The sequence below is a fragment of the Camelus ferus genome, chromosome 17 (genome assembly GCF_009834535.1).
Source record: "Camelus ferus isolate YT-003-E chromosome 17, BCGSAC_Cfer_1.0, whole genome shotgun sequence".
Classification (NCBI taxonomy): Eukaryota; Metazoa; Chordata; class Mammalia; order Artiodactyla; family Camelidae; genus Camelus; species Camelus ferus.
This window is the reverse complement of record NC_045712.1, coordinates 5175233-5192539: the sequence shown is the minus strand read 5'-3', so window position 1 is coordinate 5192539 and position 17307 is coordinate 5175233. Positions and strand designations below refer to the sequence as shown.

Sequence of the window (17307 nt, the reverse complement as noted above, 5' to 3'; positions counted from 1 at the left end):
GGATTGAAATAATTCAGTTCATCAGGAAAATGGGTGTCAATTGACATAATGACACATTTGAAATTATTTTTAATTACCACTGTAAGTTATTTGTCATTTTAGGAAATATTCTCAACCACACAAGGGAAATGGTTGATGGTTAACCTTGTAGCATCTATCAACTTTATTTTAACTACAAAGAGAAAAAACTAAGTATATTTGTGTGGAGTTACTGGAGAATAGTTTCATAAAAAGGAAATCATTGGCAGCAGAAAAAATGTATTTAATTTCTGTTATGTTGACCTTTTAGTGTACATGAACTTAGAGTATATGCTATTCTGTTTGTTTGTTTGTTTGTTGTTTATTTATTTTTGAGTTTCCAGGTTAACCACACTCTTCTCAGCTTTAAGCCAAACATAAGAAGAGACATTAAGACTTTCATTCTTTTCTGGGTTGCCTCCTTCCTGAAGAGCAATGGAGATGCTGTTAAGTGGAAGAGGATTAATCACATCTATAATTTTCTTCCTGTTAAAATTCTCAACAGCTGTTGATATACCACTTTCAGGTAAAGTGACAACATTCAGTACCTACTTAGGGAAGTCCATATTTGCATTTTGATTTTTAAGTAGAAAAATTATAGATTGAGCATGTGATTTTTCTACCATATTTCTACAGATTTTATAGCAATCATCAAACTTTGTGTCCTCCATTTATATTTTTTAGAAGGCTTATATTTATTTGGCTGCTTGCTATAATTAATTAATTTTGCTTCTCAGGCTTTTAGCCTCTTTGTAAACTTGGCACATAACAAGATGTATAACCTATAAATCAGGCGGTATTTGACCATGTAAGGTAGTCTGCAATATTACCAACAGCTATTGCTTCTATGTATCAGATGAGTTTATTTTAGAAAGAGTTGTGGCTCAGAAATGACTGGCATTCAACCAATTATGACAAAAAGGAATTTAGTAAACTTTGAATTATTTTTCAAAAGTATATATTTAAGAATGAAAATTAGGAAAATACTAGAAAAATTTTCATAGTATATAACTAAAAGTATTAAATGATACCAATTCTGCAAAGTTAGAGCATTCTGTAGGGTGAATTCGTATCAAAAGGTTGTTCAGTCATTTTTATGGGTGTATATATCTTAGCATATGTTGGTAAAAATGGATGTAAATCTCTAACCATCATAAATCAGTTTGAACAAGTTACAGTAATTGAAAGTTCAAAAATGATACATCTGCATACACGTTACAAAATTGTATATAAACTATGTAATGTACAGGTTTAGGAATTTCTCTTGTTTATTAGCACATGGGATAAAGAAAAGGCCATTGAGATGTTTTTATCCGTATAGTTCAAATATTAATCTCTAATATCTCTTCTATGTATAATTTGGGGACTTACAAGAAATAACGGTTGTTTGTTGGAATCATAGCATTGGAAATAATCTTTGCAGATCATCTCAATTTCAGGGAATTAGTCTTGACCTCAGAAAGTTGAATAAATATTAGAGAGGTGCTAACAGTGAACTGAAACTTTTGTTGTGAAGTACTAGGTCTGAATGTGAATAGAAAAGGAAATAATCCTCTGACCATATAATATGTTTTAAAACCATTTTCTGTGGGCTCCCTTAAATACTCGATGCAGCAATTTCACATGACACACTTTGGGCAGCCCTGCATTTATAGTTCAACCCCATGGTAAGAATCTTTTCTCTACTGTCCTTGAGAGATGGTCAAGTCTGTGTTTGAATATTCGCCTTTCTTAAGGAATTTTACCTACCTGTTCTACAGATGTACAAGTTTAAAGTTCTGTTTAAATCAAGCTGAATTATGTTACCCTACACACAATATATACCAGACTGTTTGTACAAACACTGGTCAAGAACCTGAAATAATTCATCTTTAGTAGATTCTTTTGGTTTGAGTATGCAGTGCTAAATTAAGAGCAAGGTTCTTGTCAGTCTTTGCAGGAAAGAGGTTAATACTTTTACATTTTCTTTCCAGGAGCACCAAAGATGCACTAGGATTCCTGACTCAGAGTCCTGAGCATAGAATATACATTTTCCTTCCATCTCTTTTCATTGAGTTCATCTGTGGTGAAGGATATGAAATTTTGTATTAGTCCCTAAGACACGTTTTTATTCTGGTTGTCTCCGTTACTTATGCATTTTCATGGTGTAATGTCCTTAGACAACAGTTGTTATAAAATATTAATGACATGTTTTCAGAGCAACTGAATATTCTCCATTTATTTCAGTACTCTAGAGCTCTCACTAGCAAATGCAACTAAAGCAGGTGTCCAATTTGAATGTCAACAAATCTGGTGTCTCTGTAATTGGCCTAATTATAGAGGAAAGGATTTATAATGTAGAATATATATTTTATAAACACCCAAAGGTTATTAGCTGCATTCCCTGAATAATTAGTTATTGCTGACACTTTGTAACCTTAGCAAATTTAAGAAAGAATAATGTTCTAATAAACAAATTGTTCACAAGTTATTAGCTGATATCTTAGGGACTGGCGCTATTGTGCATATCCCTCACCATTTATAACTGTAATAACATTTAAATAATACGAATTTGCAACAAATTCAAGACCTGCTCTACTTAGAAATGGTGGTAATCAGTGATAAGGAAAATGTCAATGAACATATGAATGTTATTTGCATGTTATTACAATGTTTATGAGTATTCAATGGGTAAAGCCTAAACTTAACGCTAATGTCGCTAAGCTAGTAAAACTCAATTATTAGATTCATTAGGCGAAAGTAAAAAGAAAATTGAAATTTAGAATTGAAAATGGTGTCGAGTTACTGTATTAGGATGGCATCAATGCTCAAGATGTGATACATGGACCCTTCAGGGTCACACAGATTTGCTCAGGCAGTCCATGAGATCACATTTCATAATACTGAGGTGTCATTTTTCCTTTTTCACCATGTTGACATTTGCACTGACATTACAAAAGCAATGGTGGGGAAAATGCAGTTCCAGCCATGGGCACCAAACTGTGCCAGTACTCTTGAGATTGCTGCTGACCGTATACTCAGTAGTAAAGCAAACCAAACGTCTAAAAAAAACAAGTTTTGCCTAAGATTTTCCTTGTTGAAACAGTTAAACATTATTGATTTTATTAAATTCTTATCCTTGAGTACATTCTTGTTGGTGTTCTGTGGGATGAACTGGGAAAGGAATATGAAATAGTTCTGCTATGTAACAAAGTACCGTGGTAGTCTCTATTCCTCAATAGTGTCATGATTTGAATGCAGTTTTTACTTAAAAGTATAACTGACAGACAGAATTTGATGACTGATGGGTATTTTTCCTGAAACAAACGAAGTGAGCTTGTCACTTCAAGAGAAACAAGGGATCATGTATGTTGTCGATAAAATTTAAATGTTCAAGCAAAAATTAGAATTGTGGAAAACTTGTGCCTTCTGCAGTGAGTTTGAGAGCTTCCCAACATTTAAGGCTTTTCTTGGATCAGTGATAATATTGACAAATGTGAATTTTTAATATTGTATAATGACATGTGTCAGTATTTGGAAGTTCTGCATAACTCAGTGAACCAGTATTTATTTTCTAAGTGAATATTGTAAGATGTTACAAAACCAGGCATGAATTAAAAAGTACCCATGGATGAATATAGATTAATATGACAGAATGAACATTTGTCAATATGGTTTCAGGTTCCATATTGCAGTAAACCCTTAAGAAACTACCACTTATTGATTTTTGGTATACTATCCAAGAACAGTGCCCACAATTACCAGAAAGGACTATTAACTATCTCACCTTTTTTCAAGTACACATCTGTATAAGTTCGGATTTTCCTCATTTATTTCAACAAAACAACTTATTGAAACAAATTGAATATCAAAGTAGAAATAAGAATCCAGCTGCCTTCTAGTAAGATATTAAAGAGACTTGCAATAATGTAGAACAGTCCCACTGTTCTCTTTATATTTAGTATTTTTGAATAAATGTTGTTTATTTAAAAAAAAGGATTATTTTAAATTAATATAAATTTGAGATTTCTCAGTTTTAATTTCTAATATGCCAAATATTATTAAATATATCCTAATGAACAAAACCCTTTGAGGATTTCCTATAATTTTTAAGGGTGTAAAAGAATTCTGTGACTAAAAAGTCTATTTATCTGACTTGAGCCTCTAATTATACAAATGAGAAAACAGAGTGGTTCAGGGCTTGGCTCAATGTCACAGGGTTTAAGGCCTGTTTGTAACTCCACTTTGCAATATTACTCATGTCACAGGGTTTAGGGCCTGTTTGTAACTCCACTTTGCAATATTACTCATGCAGTCACTCTCAGTGCCTTTCTGAAAATTGCTTTTCTCAAAACATTTGCCAAAGTCAGGTTCTTGCTGCTGAACCATTTATACTTCCTTGTGAATTCAACCCTGTCCCCTTACAGAGATTTTAAGAACCATAGTAAAATTATCATGTCTTAATTTGAAAACTATCAAGTGCCCCCTGACAGTAAATTTTTACATATTTCATGATCTGTGTCCTATTTCAAAATATAACCCAAGTTTGTATCTTCAGCATTAATACGTTTATGTCATAGTCACAGTTCTCAGAAATGCCATCCAGCTACTTGAGTTGGTTGGAGGCAAAGTCGACCCCTGCTTTTTAAATTTGTCTTGATGGTTACCTAATTTGTCAAACACAATGTTTATCACAAGATGAGGAAATACTTGAATAGGTAGAATCCATTTAAAACGGGGAAAAAACAATCTCAAGCCTCCAAGTGGGATTAAAAAGTATAAAAGGAATATTTGTAAGTGGGAAAGGACAAATAATAAACAAGCTTAGGGAAATATTCACAACAAAAGCGATATATAGAAGTAAAAATAGAGAATGAGTTTTTTTTTCATAATAATTAGTAAAGTATTTTATTTTAAAATGCTAGTGTTTATTGGTGGCAGTGATGTGGGAAACCACTGTATTCATATGTTCTTTGTGGTAAATATTTCCTTACGAAATTATATTAAGATTTATCCAGAATCATTACCATTTGTGTCCAAGCCTGGAAATTTATCATAAGTCACTTATCAATAAAGGAAAATCTGTAAGCTTAAGGCTCTCTTTTAAACGAAAAAAAAAAATCTAATGCCCAATGATAAAATTAAGTTATCAAATTTCAGTGGGAATAAACTATATAAAAGTAGTAAATTAATTATAATATCTTTGAAAACCATACAGAAAAAACAGAATTGTGAAAATGAACTAAGTAAAAATGCATGTACACGTCACTGTAGACTAAATGCCTATAATTTAAGTATTGATGTTTTAAAGTTGTAATGATAGGACTATTTTTCTTCTGCTTTAAAAATTGATAAATTATTCTGGGTGTAAATAAAATGAATGTGCAAGGCAACGTGAATTGATGACAGTGAAGTATAGTCCTTATAGCTAAGTACATTTTGCAAAGAGGAAGTCAGATTTGTTAATACAACTTTCATTGTTTTATACTCCTTTTGCTTACCAATATAGACAGCATGTTTAAAGTGTTTTTGAAGAGCGTGTTATTAAAATATCTATTTTAATATTTAGTTCAACAGGTTCCAACGATCATAAAACAGTCAAAAGTCCAAGTTGCCTTTCCCTTTGATGAATATTTTCAGATTGAATGTGAAGCTAAAGGAAATCCAGAACCAACGTGAGTATTTCTGTCAAACTAAATAATTGTTTAAATGTGTACAATCCTTTATACTTTTTACTCTAATCATTATGAGCTTAGTGGACTTTAAATCTACATATGATTGAAAGTAAGGATTTCCAAATGAATGCTAACTATTTCTATAAAAGTAGAGCTTGATTATTTTTGCCATTAAATATTGACAGTTAAAATTATGTTTACCGTGAGATAAATTGTCTTATATTAAATACCTAGCATAGGTTTTGGGACTGTGGAAACATTCAACAGTTCCTTACCTTATTGAGTGAACAAGGTAGCTAAAAACCAGAAAATTATTTATTCTACTTAATGAAGGTAGCATTTATTAAGCTAAAAGTTAATACATTTATAAACAATATTCTGTACATATTTCTTACTGCATTTCTTATAAATGTGACACATATTCTGTGAATAGGTTGTTAATATTTTTTAAGTTGTCATAGAAATGTTTAGTCATCTAAGATGACAGAATACAATCTACATGGTTTATTACTATCTACTGTTTTATTATTAATGAAGTAATTGTTACTGTAGGTGAGCATAATCACTGGTTAAGTTGTTTTCAAAGTACCTCCTGGTTTTGAAAGAGAGAAAGAAATGTGTATTGAGAGAGAGGAGGGAAAAATTGTGGGGAGAATTCAAGATTTTAAAGTTCTAAATGATTCTAAAATGGAGAGGAAACATACTTTTATTGATTTACCTGATCATTTTATATTTACTAAAAATGAAAGACTGAAAATTGATTATTTAAAATTGTATTGTGTCTAACATTTTTATTGCCCTATAATTTGATATTTTAGAAATTATTAGTAACCATTAACATGTTAAATTGTCATTATTTCTTTTACCAAATAGATACATATGATTAGTATATGTAAATATGGGTAGAATTATACTGGAATGAAGGAGAATTTATTTAATCAATGTGAATATGGATAAATAAATATTATGATATATATTAATATTAATTAACTAAATTATGTCAAAAGATAATACCATACAGTCATTGGAGATGATTAAGGATGAATTGTATTTATCATGTCAATATTCAGCATTGAGTTTAATTATGAACTTCCACTAGTATTTTTGATAAATCATTGAGAATCGGCAATAGAATATCTGCTATTAGCACTATCATTTATTTTTCTTGAGCCATAACCAGTTATGTAAGAAAATAAAGAAAATATTAAGAGATTATATTTAATATTATATTAGTATTAATAATAGTAGCATTATTAGATAATTTGATATTCTATCTGAAAACTCAAGAAAATTCACTTGGGAAAAAACAGATTTAATAAATATGAAGGGTTGCATTAAGCGTTCAATTATTAATCTTTTAAAAACTTATAATAAATTGCCTGTTCAAAACAGAAGATAGTTAGAAAACAAAAAGAAAATAATAACCCATCACAATAGTAAAAGGAACACACCCAGCAATTTCAGTAGTTACTAACTGCGGTATCAACCAAAGTAACATCAGAAACTACGTAACAAGAACTATGTAGCATCTAAGTTGGGAAGAGGACAAAGAAAATTTGAATGAATGAAAAGATGTAACATATCACCAGTTGGAAATGTTTAATTTTAATATGTGGAGTTATCCCAGTCAACATAATGGTATTTTAAAGAATAGATTCTCTGTGCTCTTTTCTAAGTAAAACCAGCAAAATGTAAAATACAGTGAGGGAAAAGTAAAAGACGTTGTCAGGAGAGAGGCATGCTCCTGACAAAAATAGGTGTCCCATGAAGTTTTGTCATTCCTTTAAAAATAATCAGATTATGTAAGAATATGTTGTCCTGAAACATACCCAAATTTGCATGGGTAATTGATACATAATACTAAATAAAATCTAATTGTAAAGCCATTATTTATCTATTAGATTGATAAATATTGTTTTAAAAAAAAGGCTTTTTACAGCCTTGTCCATAGAACTAATACTGTCACATACTAGAGTAGGAATTTAACTAATTTATTTTTTTTTCTGAAATACAATTCTGTAATATTTATCAAAAGCTATAAAATTGCTTTTATGTTACTGGTTTATCAATCTCACTTTTAAGGAATTAGCCTAATGACGTATTTGGATATGTACTTAAAAATAAATATGTAGGATTGTTTATCACAATATTCATAAAAGGGAAAAAAATGGAAATAACTACGTGACTTAAAGAGTAACCATATGACAGAAGATAATGGAGCCATTAAATCTGTCTTTAGTAGCATTGTAATAATTGGAGAAATTCAAATGGCAAAATTATATATTCATTGTGGTCTCAAATATGTTACAATATGTCTAAAGTATTAATAGGAAATATGACCAATTTCATATTACTTGTGTGTTTTTGAATATCAAATGTGTTCTTCATACATACAAATACACATACAGAGGCATTATGTATTTTTATTTTTTAGTCTCCAAATATTATAGTCTCTAAAATACTAATAAAGATCTTACATTATCTTCTTAATGGGAAAAAATTTAAATGTAACTTTAAGTTAAAAGGAACAGAATAAAACCTCTGTTTACTTTTTTTCTCTCTCAGTTGTCACAGTGTTTTTAAGGACTTGTGTCTCAGTCAGTTCAGGCTGTTATAACAAAAATACCACAGACTGAGAGGCCTAAATAAAAACATACGTTGCTCACAATTCTGGAGGTGAGAAGAGCAAAACCAAGTCACTGGCAGATTTGGTGTCGGTGATGACCTACTTCCTGGTTGATAAATAGCCTGTAACCTCACATGGCAAAAGGCAGCAGGAGTGTTCTCGAGATCTCTCTTCTAAATACACTAATCCCATTTGTTGAGGACCCGCCCTCATGACTTAATCACCTCCCTAAGGCCCTTCCTTCAAATGCTATTATTTTGGGAATTGGGCTTCAACATACGAGTTTTAGAGGGCCATAAACATTCAGTATATAGCACTTTATAAGGTTTTTCAGATTGTTTGGAGACCCTTTTTTGTATTACATTCAATTAAAAAAAATATATATATATACTTTAAGATATCTTGGTTTTGTCATTTCTCTACATTTGTTTGTAAATACTTTAAGAAATGTGTTACGATTTTTCAGGGCTACTAACTTCTGTTTTATTTTACAGATTTTCGTGGACTAAGGATGACAAACCTTTTGATCTCTCTGACCCTCGGATAATTGTCTCTAACAGCTCAGGAACCTTCAAGATCCCAAATGAGGGGCACATAGCTCACTTTCAAGGGAAATACCGCTGCTTTGCTTCTAATAAACTGGGAATCGCTATGTCAGAAGAAATCGAATTCATAGTTCCAAGTAAGTATTACAGTGGAGATTTCATTTTACACGTTTTAGTGAAGTGTTAAGTAGGAGTTATTCAGGGCTCCAATGAATTAACAGATTATTTATTTAATCAGCTTATATAGGCCTTGTATTTTATTTATAAGGGAAATTGTCTTCCAGATCTTGATACTTACAAGTGGATGGCCTTGAAAGGAACATAATTTTGCAGTGTTTCAGTAATAATATATCGACCATGGGAAAAAACAGTATTTGCATTGCCTCATAGGATGAAATTAAGTTAGATATGTTTGTTAGATCTGGCCACATTACACTGCAGTAACAGGTAATCCCCAAGCCTGTGCTAACACAAGGCTACTCCTTGATGATGCAGTTTATGGTGGATCCCGCAGCTCTTCAGGGCAACTGTTCTCCATGCAGCCTCTCAGAGATCCAGGCTGATGAAGATACCATTCTGTGTCTGCACCATGTGAAATTTCTGCCATCATCATCAAAGAGTCTGGGGGAGAGAGCATAGAAAATTGCTTCCAACAACAAGTCACACAGGCCCACCTAACTTCAACATCATGGGTGCCCAATAGGAGAAGAGAACCAGTAACTGGTATATATTAGTAATGTTTTCCATGAATAATTATGACAGCAAACTGCAAACCACTTTATTGTTAAGGGTGTTATTTATCAATAATTACCACCGAGAGTAAGTGGCTTTATCATTACCGGATCCAGCCTGTGTAGCATGGGATCTCTGATGACTGACTTTCACATCTGGTTGTTTATTTTATTTTGCTAGATTTTGGTGTGTCCAACATTAATGGATTCTAACCAAAGGCTTTACAGAATAAATTCCTAGGTAGAAAACAGTAAAGAGTTTCTACTCATCAATTTCTTCTTGCAGAGTTCTAGACACTGAAGAATTCAAAGTCATAGACCTCCAGGATGTGGACACTTGATGCGGGGGGGGCAGTGGGTGGGGGCAGAATGTACACAGTCTCAGAAAAACAAATGATGAGACGAATCTGTGCCTTATCCTAAAAATCTGGCCAGGGGACTGGGTTTAAATTTTTCTAAAGTCCTTAGGTTTTTCTAGAGGAGATACTATAGTAAAGTATGTATCTTAAAATGTACAGAATAATTGCGTTACAAATATGAGGCAAAATGAAGGGAATTATCAAACTGTGGTGTGAGGGGGAAGAAAAAGTAAGAAAGGAGAGAAAAAAGAAGGACATTATAAACTTAAATCTAAATATATAATCAATTAAAGATGAAAGTAAATAGACTTAATGCTCTATGATTTAAAGAAGCGTATAAACTGTTTACCACATAACACATCTAAATCATAGGGAAATAGACTTATATAAACTATAAAGATGGAAAAGCTATCCCATCTTTGGAGTAGATAAATAGATACCTTAAATAATCTTTAATAGATAAATACTATGTGAGAAAAAGATATGGCTATAGTAATAGCCAAAGTAGACTTTATTTTATAAAGGCTTCCTGGAGATTAATTCACGAGGCTTATATAATATGAAAATATATGAAGCAAAAGTAGAACTATAAGGGGAAATAGACAAATTTATTATAATAATGAGAGATGTTAACATATCTGTTTCATTACTTGGTAGCTCAAGCAGAAGAAACATTAGTAAACACACAAAAGATTTAAAGAACCCAATTACAAGCCCTAGGTGATGAACATGTATAGAATAATATACCTAAAACTGCAGAATGTTTTTCAATATGCAATGATATATTAGATATGAAGTAAATATGACCAACATACAGTTAAGTTATAAATCATTAATAAAAAGAAAATTAGAAATGCCTTCTGTCTTTGAAAATTAATGAACATATGTCTAACTCAAAGGTCAAATAAGAAATAGCAAATGAAAATAGAATATATTTTGAAGTGATGATAGTAGAAATTCTGCTTAACAAAACGTGCTTTGAGGCAGCTTAAGTATTATGTTAGAGGGATATTTTTTCATCTTAAAAATACTTTAGTAAAGAAGAAAGGGTGAAAAAAATGAATGAATGATCTAATCTTATAGGTAGCATAGTTTTAAGATGAAAATGAGCTAATTTTGGGTAACAGAATAAACTCAGAGTAAAGGGAGATAGTGGTAGAATTACAATGCAAAATAAAAGAATGATGAAAACAAAATTTGGGATGGTAGTTACCTCTAATGGAATGGGGAAGAGAGAGAATCTCTACCAAGCAGAAAGATAATAGTGATTTTATGTTTTTCTTATGGGTGGTGGGTAAAAGAATGTTAGTTGTATTTCTTTTTTTTTATTATTATTATTCTTTACATTTATTTTATAAATGGTCTTCTTATGCACACAAAATTAATAGGTATGTAGCAGAGTGATTTGTCTGAATTACATATACTGAGTTACTAAGTTTGATATAGCTATGGGCAGAGTAGTGATACATAAATTTAGAAACTGGCCTCTGAAGTTTGGGTTTGAAATGACACTCAGTAGGAAATGTTAATGAATTCTGGGTCAGAAAGTATTACCATAAAAACTGTGGTTGAGAATCATAAAATCAAATAGATACAACTATTTATAACCATATAACCATAGTTATAATCTATATTGTATAACTATATTATTATCTGTATTATATAAGATGCATATCTAATTAACTGAAATAAGATGAGAGAAAGAAAAAAGGAGATATTAAAAATCTGTTGTAGGAAACAAAGCATGAGGGTGATCTCTAACCTGAATTCTGGTGGTTGCTATGGAAACACAAAGGAAAAGGCGGTTGCTAGACCTATTGCAAAGAAGGAAATGGCACGTTTTAGTATAAGATTCTGCACTTAAAGGATTTTAAAAAATATATTTTCTCTCGTTATCTAAGCAGACCAAGTGAAGACATGAACAATGGAAGGATAATTCTGGCCGCAATCTGCTAATGTTATAGTTAAGAGATGAGAATTGGCTCTGAGCTGTGTAGTGGGTAATTGCTCCATCTTTTCTGCTGCTGTAGAAAAGAATGTAATAAATTAGGTTTCTTATGCATCACTTCCACTCCCTCCTGAAATTACTTCGTCATCTAACAGCTTTCTGTAATGTCTTATAAGTTGAATAGGACCGCCACCCCAATTCTTAGGAGTTTATAAATCAGAGGCCGCTTAAACCTTCCTACAAGCTTTATCAATTGATTCTTCTCTTAAGCTATAGAGAATTGATTCTCCTTTTATATCGACAGAAATTTTGTGATTCGAGTTGTAGAGTTTGTATCTCTCATTTCTTAAACTTTTCTTTAGACCAACCTTTAAGGCTTTATCCACTTAAGTTTCAACACAAGCACTGTAGCTGAAAATCTTGTTAGTACCCCCTACAAACAGAAACCTTTATATACAATGTTTAGTTTTAGCTCTCAACAGAATTGCATTTGAGTTTGCTAGGAAAATAAAAAGAAGGAAAAAAAACAAACAAACATGATGTACTGTTTTCAAACATGTGGAAAATCATTGAACTGGATTTTCCAAGATGTGGTATGGAGTTAGTGAATTATTCAACAAATCTTTATTAAACTCCTCTCATGTTCCAGACACTTTTCTAGTAATCTGAGATACAGCAGTGAGCAAAACAAAGTCTGTCCTAAAGAAACTTCCATCCTTTGGATGTGGTGAGAGTCTGGGGGTAAGGTGGGCTGTTCTCACCTTCATTGCTACAGACATCAGTGGAGTTAAAATAATGATACAAATAGTTCTATTTTGGCTGTTCAGTGCGACCCATTCTTCAGGGCACAGATCCACCTTCTCCCCTTAGCAGTCTCAGTCCATTTTAGCCTATGATGACTTTTCTGTCCTTGGATTCTTTAAACGATTTTTGAGGTATCATTTACACATAATAAATTTTGCTCACTTTAAGTGCACAATCAGTGACTTTATTTCATAAAAAAAATTTAGTACAAATTTCATCATTAGCCAATATTAGAACATTTCCATCATCTCCAAAAGATCCCCTGTGCCCATCTGTAGGCATTCTCTCTTCCTACCTGCAGCCCCAGGCAGTGTCCTGCCTCTGTAAATTTCTTTTGTGAGCATTTCATATAAATGAAATCATACAACATATGGTATTTTCCATCTAGTTTCTTCCACCTAGCCTGTGCTTTGTGATTCATGTAGGATAAATTAGTAGTTTGTTCCTTTTTTATTGCTGAATAATATTCCATGATACTAATGTATCACATTTTGTTGATCCATTCACCAAGTAATATCCATTTGGGTTGTTCTTAACTTTTCGCTATTACAAGTAGTAGCATTAGTAATAATTAGTAATGTTAGGAATATCCATGTATAAATTCTCTGGAAGTCTGAAAGCATTACTTCCTATTTTTTGTAAGAGTCTCTTCACTGTTATACGTATTAATTAGGATGCTTGAAAATGAGAACGATATCATGCTGTCCCATTCTTCCTCCTCTATATCATCTGATTGGTGCTGTAAGAATGCATATTATTGGTAATTGATGTACTGGTTCAGAGGCTGAAGAAAAGATTGAATGAAAGTAATAATGCAATTTATACACTATTAAAGTAATCTATTTTACTATTTACTTTACCATTAAAGTAATCTTCTGCTATTAAAGTAATCTAAGGAGTGGTAGGCTTAGGATGAAACCATCTATGTACTGTTTTCATGGAAACCAATTAGAATTTCTAGTGTGCTGGGTTTCTACATTGGTACAGCTTCCTCAGATTCTGCAGGACAATTTCCTTAAGACATATCATGGCTATTTGCTGCTCTGATTTGGGAGAGGTTGGGCAGCAAAAACAGAGGTCTAGTAGCTATATATGCTAGTTTCTTCTACTAATATATGCAAACCAACCAAAGAAGATCAATTTGTTCAGTTGAGGGTGCAACTTAAGAGTTGTAAAGGTTTAATTAAGGCCGAGGGTTTTGCTCTCATCCTTCAGAGTATTTGAATGACTAGAATGAAATGGATTGAATTGGTCGTCCTGCCTTCGTGTGAATTCATTACCAGCTCATAGAGTGAAAGGCAATGTTATTTCTCTGTAGTCCTAAGTGGATTAATGGGCTACTCTACAGGAAATGGGAATCAATTAAATCTCTTTACAGACAGAAACTGGAGTTAGGGGTGATACAGCATGTGAGCTCAGTAGCATGCATTCATGATAATGACACCAGACTGAACGCAATTTGCCAAGTACATTCAAGGGAAATGCAAGGCACTCAAAAGCTCCCCAGGCCAGTCCTGTAAACAGAGCGAGAAGTCAAAAGTAAATAAAGGTCTTTGGCTTAGGAAGGTTAGCCCAATGATGGAGAGGACAGAGAAGGGGGCATGGAATAATTCATTAAACAAATCGTAGGTTGTTAATGAAATACATAGTATTTCTTTCTGACCCCCTCTCTACCTCCTCTGAGAAAGTTAATTCCGAATAATTGCATAAAATGTCAGAAGTTACGATATAGGCTACATGAAAAATCAGAGACAGCAGGAAAACAAAGCTCTTTGTCCCTTTGTCTGTCTCATCTCTCTGTGGTGTGGCTGTGGGTACCATGCAAAGTGAAAATATTTGAATAATAGCCAACATACATTGAGTGATTTTTAAGTGCCCGACACTATCTTAACTGGTTTATATGAAGTTGTTAACTTAAACTTTGACACAAATCAATGAATGAGGTGTCATGACAGTTTCCATTTTGTGAATGAGGAAACTGAAGCATACTAAGTAACAAGTCAGTTCACATAGCAAGTGATGAAGCCAGGATTCAGGCCCCAGCAGCTGGCTGCAGAGCACATGTGTATCACCCGATGCTGTACCGTGTTGCTTATGCTTTGATCATTTAGTCAACACATCCTCTAGATGGACTGAAAAGCACTGTACTTCTTTATTGAAAATGCCTTGGCAGTAGAGTATCAGACCTAGACAGAGGTAGAGAATATAGGGAGATCTGATTTTATTCCTTGGGTGCCAAGGGAAGATAATCTGTAGTTTACATAACTTGATAGTGGTTAAGTCATTGCAGTGGTTAGTCAGAATGATTTGTGTTTAGTTAAAGTATCATGGTGCCATTTCATTACTACCGTTACTATTAAGCGTGTTGGCATGGTGGGACTCTACAGCTTGCTCTTAAGAAACTTAATACCTAGTAAGACTTTTGAGGAGCCCAGAGAGATGAATTTAAAGGATTCTAGGAGCCCAGAGAGATGAATTCAAAGGATTCTAGGATGCCAGAGAGAAGTAGAAGGGAGCACAGAAAGATAAAGATATTGGTCTAAAACTACATAGTCAGTTAGTTTCAGTCCTTGGGCTAGAACCCAGTTTATCCTATAGATGCAAAATATTTTCTCAGAAGTCTTCTATATTTCAAGTATGAAGGGTTTTTCTAGTATGTTAAGTCAGAAGAATTAAGATGATGGTTTTCAAAACTCATTGCCAGTACCTCAGGTTGTAGAGTCCCTAGAGATTTGTATTTGCAGGTTTGTTGTGTGTTGATAGCTCCAAAGAGAAGACTAGCATGTCGCTCATTTGTCTCCAGGAAAGTTTTTCATGGTAGATGGGTTTTCAGGGACCTGTACACTTGGAGTTGTTGTTCGAAATTTGTCTGCTACTCTGTGTGTGTGTGTGTGTGTGTGTGTGTGTGTGTGTGTGTGTGTGTGTGTATTCATCTGCATTTGGTTATTATGGGATTTCCAAACATTCTTAAAGTCCTGCTTACATAGATGCTGACGTATAAGGTTCTGATCCCTTTGCAGAGAGGCCATTCCACGGTCAGGTCCAGCCTTAGTGAAACACAGTTAAGTGATTTTGTTCTTGGTGTTGCTGGCACGCTCATTGGAAACATGTTGGCAAGCTAAAGCAGGGTAGTTGCCTCACACAAAAGAAAAATTATTGTTTATGATTCATTTTTAAAAGCGTTGCATCTGTCCAAACTCAACAATGCTAATGTTTATCAGCAGAGAAACACAATTAGCATAGTCATTGGTTGGAGTTATTTTTAGATAGTCATTTCTTTATTTGAATTAAGGTAGACATCATACCTGCTGTTCAGTTATAATAATCACATTTCACATTTATTTGTAGATGTTAAAATGCTCACTTTCTAGCTTGCCAGTAGACTCCCTAAATAGTTTCAAAGTCAAAGAATAAGACCTAGAAAAAAACCTGACAAATTAATGTCCCTTATGATATTTATTCTCAGACTTTTAATTATTACATATATAAATATTCTTCCCCGTTTCCAGAGGTTAATTTCATCTTTGGTCAAAAGCTGTTCCAAAGATTCATGGCATGCGATAAAGGGCTTGGTAGACTTACAAATTTTATTTTATTTGTTTTTTATTATGGATGCCTTGGAAGCCAGTTGAATAGCATAGTTAGATTTTTTGGAATTACAATTTTATAATCTAGATGTAATTAATGTAAGGAAGATAGTGGTTCACTGGCAGTACTGTCTGTCTGAATTACTAGATGTTTCTGAGTGCTTTGAGGAGGCAGATCTCCAATTAGAGCTTTATACTACTTTACAATAGATCTCACCCTGGAACTGTGTATTCATGTTAGGCAACCTGCAGTGTGCTTGTCACAGAACGAGATTACCTGCTCCTTCCATTTCCTAATGTGTGTTTCCCTTCTTCTGTTGCTTCTTGCATATGAATATAAACAGATTCGATGATTACTGAACAACACTGCTAACTTCAGTATCAGTAAACACTGGGTTTCAGTTATAGCAGGTTATACTAAAATAGGTGATTTGAATTTGGAGCTCAGGATATATAATAGTTTTGTAAGTAACTGCATTTGAATGAGGTATACTTTCTGCAAAATGACTTGCATAACATTTGCCATGAGTCAAAGCTAAGGCTGTGGTATTGATATTTTATCTACAAGGTAAATGTAGGAATGTACTCAGTGTGCTTTCTCATCTTTTTATGGAAATTTCATGCTACCAAGAGCAAAAGCATGATTCTGAGATGGTTGCCATCCCAAATATCTTTCCAGACCTGCCAGGAGAAATCGGTTAGAGTGGGTTGAGCACAAGGGAATCCACTGAGGGAGGACTGTCACATGCCTGACGCCTGCCTTTTGAACTGGCAAAAAGGTGCTGTTATAACCACACTGCCCCCTGCAACGCTAAGCCTTGAAGGGTCCTTGAATTTAGACAAAAAGCAATTCATTGTAACCAGCTAGTGCATTGATAAGAAAAACGTCAGCAAATTCCCTCCACCACTAAGGGGCAAGGGAACAAATTTACAGAAACAGTACAAAACTTCTCAAGAAGAAAGTTTTACAATGAATAGTGTATCTTTAGACTTCCAAGAATAACGATAATCTTCTGTGAACCACAATATAAGGAT

The 17307-nt window shown here is 33.2% G+C and overlaps 1 protein-coding gene across 18 annotated transcripts in view; it reads left to right on the top strand.

Moving 5' to 3' along the window:
* The window catches only part of CHL1 (cell adhesion molecule L1 like), a 184072-nt gene that overhangs the window by 101029 nt on the left and 65736 nt on the right, over positions 1 to 17307 (top strand). For 9 of the 18 annotated variants that reach the window (XR_004312000.1, XM_032458074.1, XM_032458075.1 and 6 more), the window contains 3 exons: positions 363 to 544; positions 5567 to 5672; positions 8793 to 8980. Coding sequence is in view for 17 of the 18 variants with exons in the window: in XM_032458074.1 (XP_032313965.1) it covers positions 454 to 544; positions 5567 to 5672; positions 8793 to 8980 (385 nt within the window). In the remaining variant the exon portion in view is untranslated. Of the gene's footprint in view, positions 1 to 355; positions 545 to 5566; positions 5673 to 8792; positions 8981 to 17307 lie in introns of all 18 variants that reach the window. The other 9 variants (XM_032458079.1, XM_032458078.1, XM_014563172.2 and 6 more) reach the window with 2 other exon arrangements.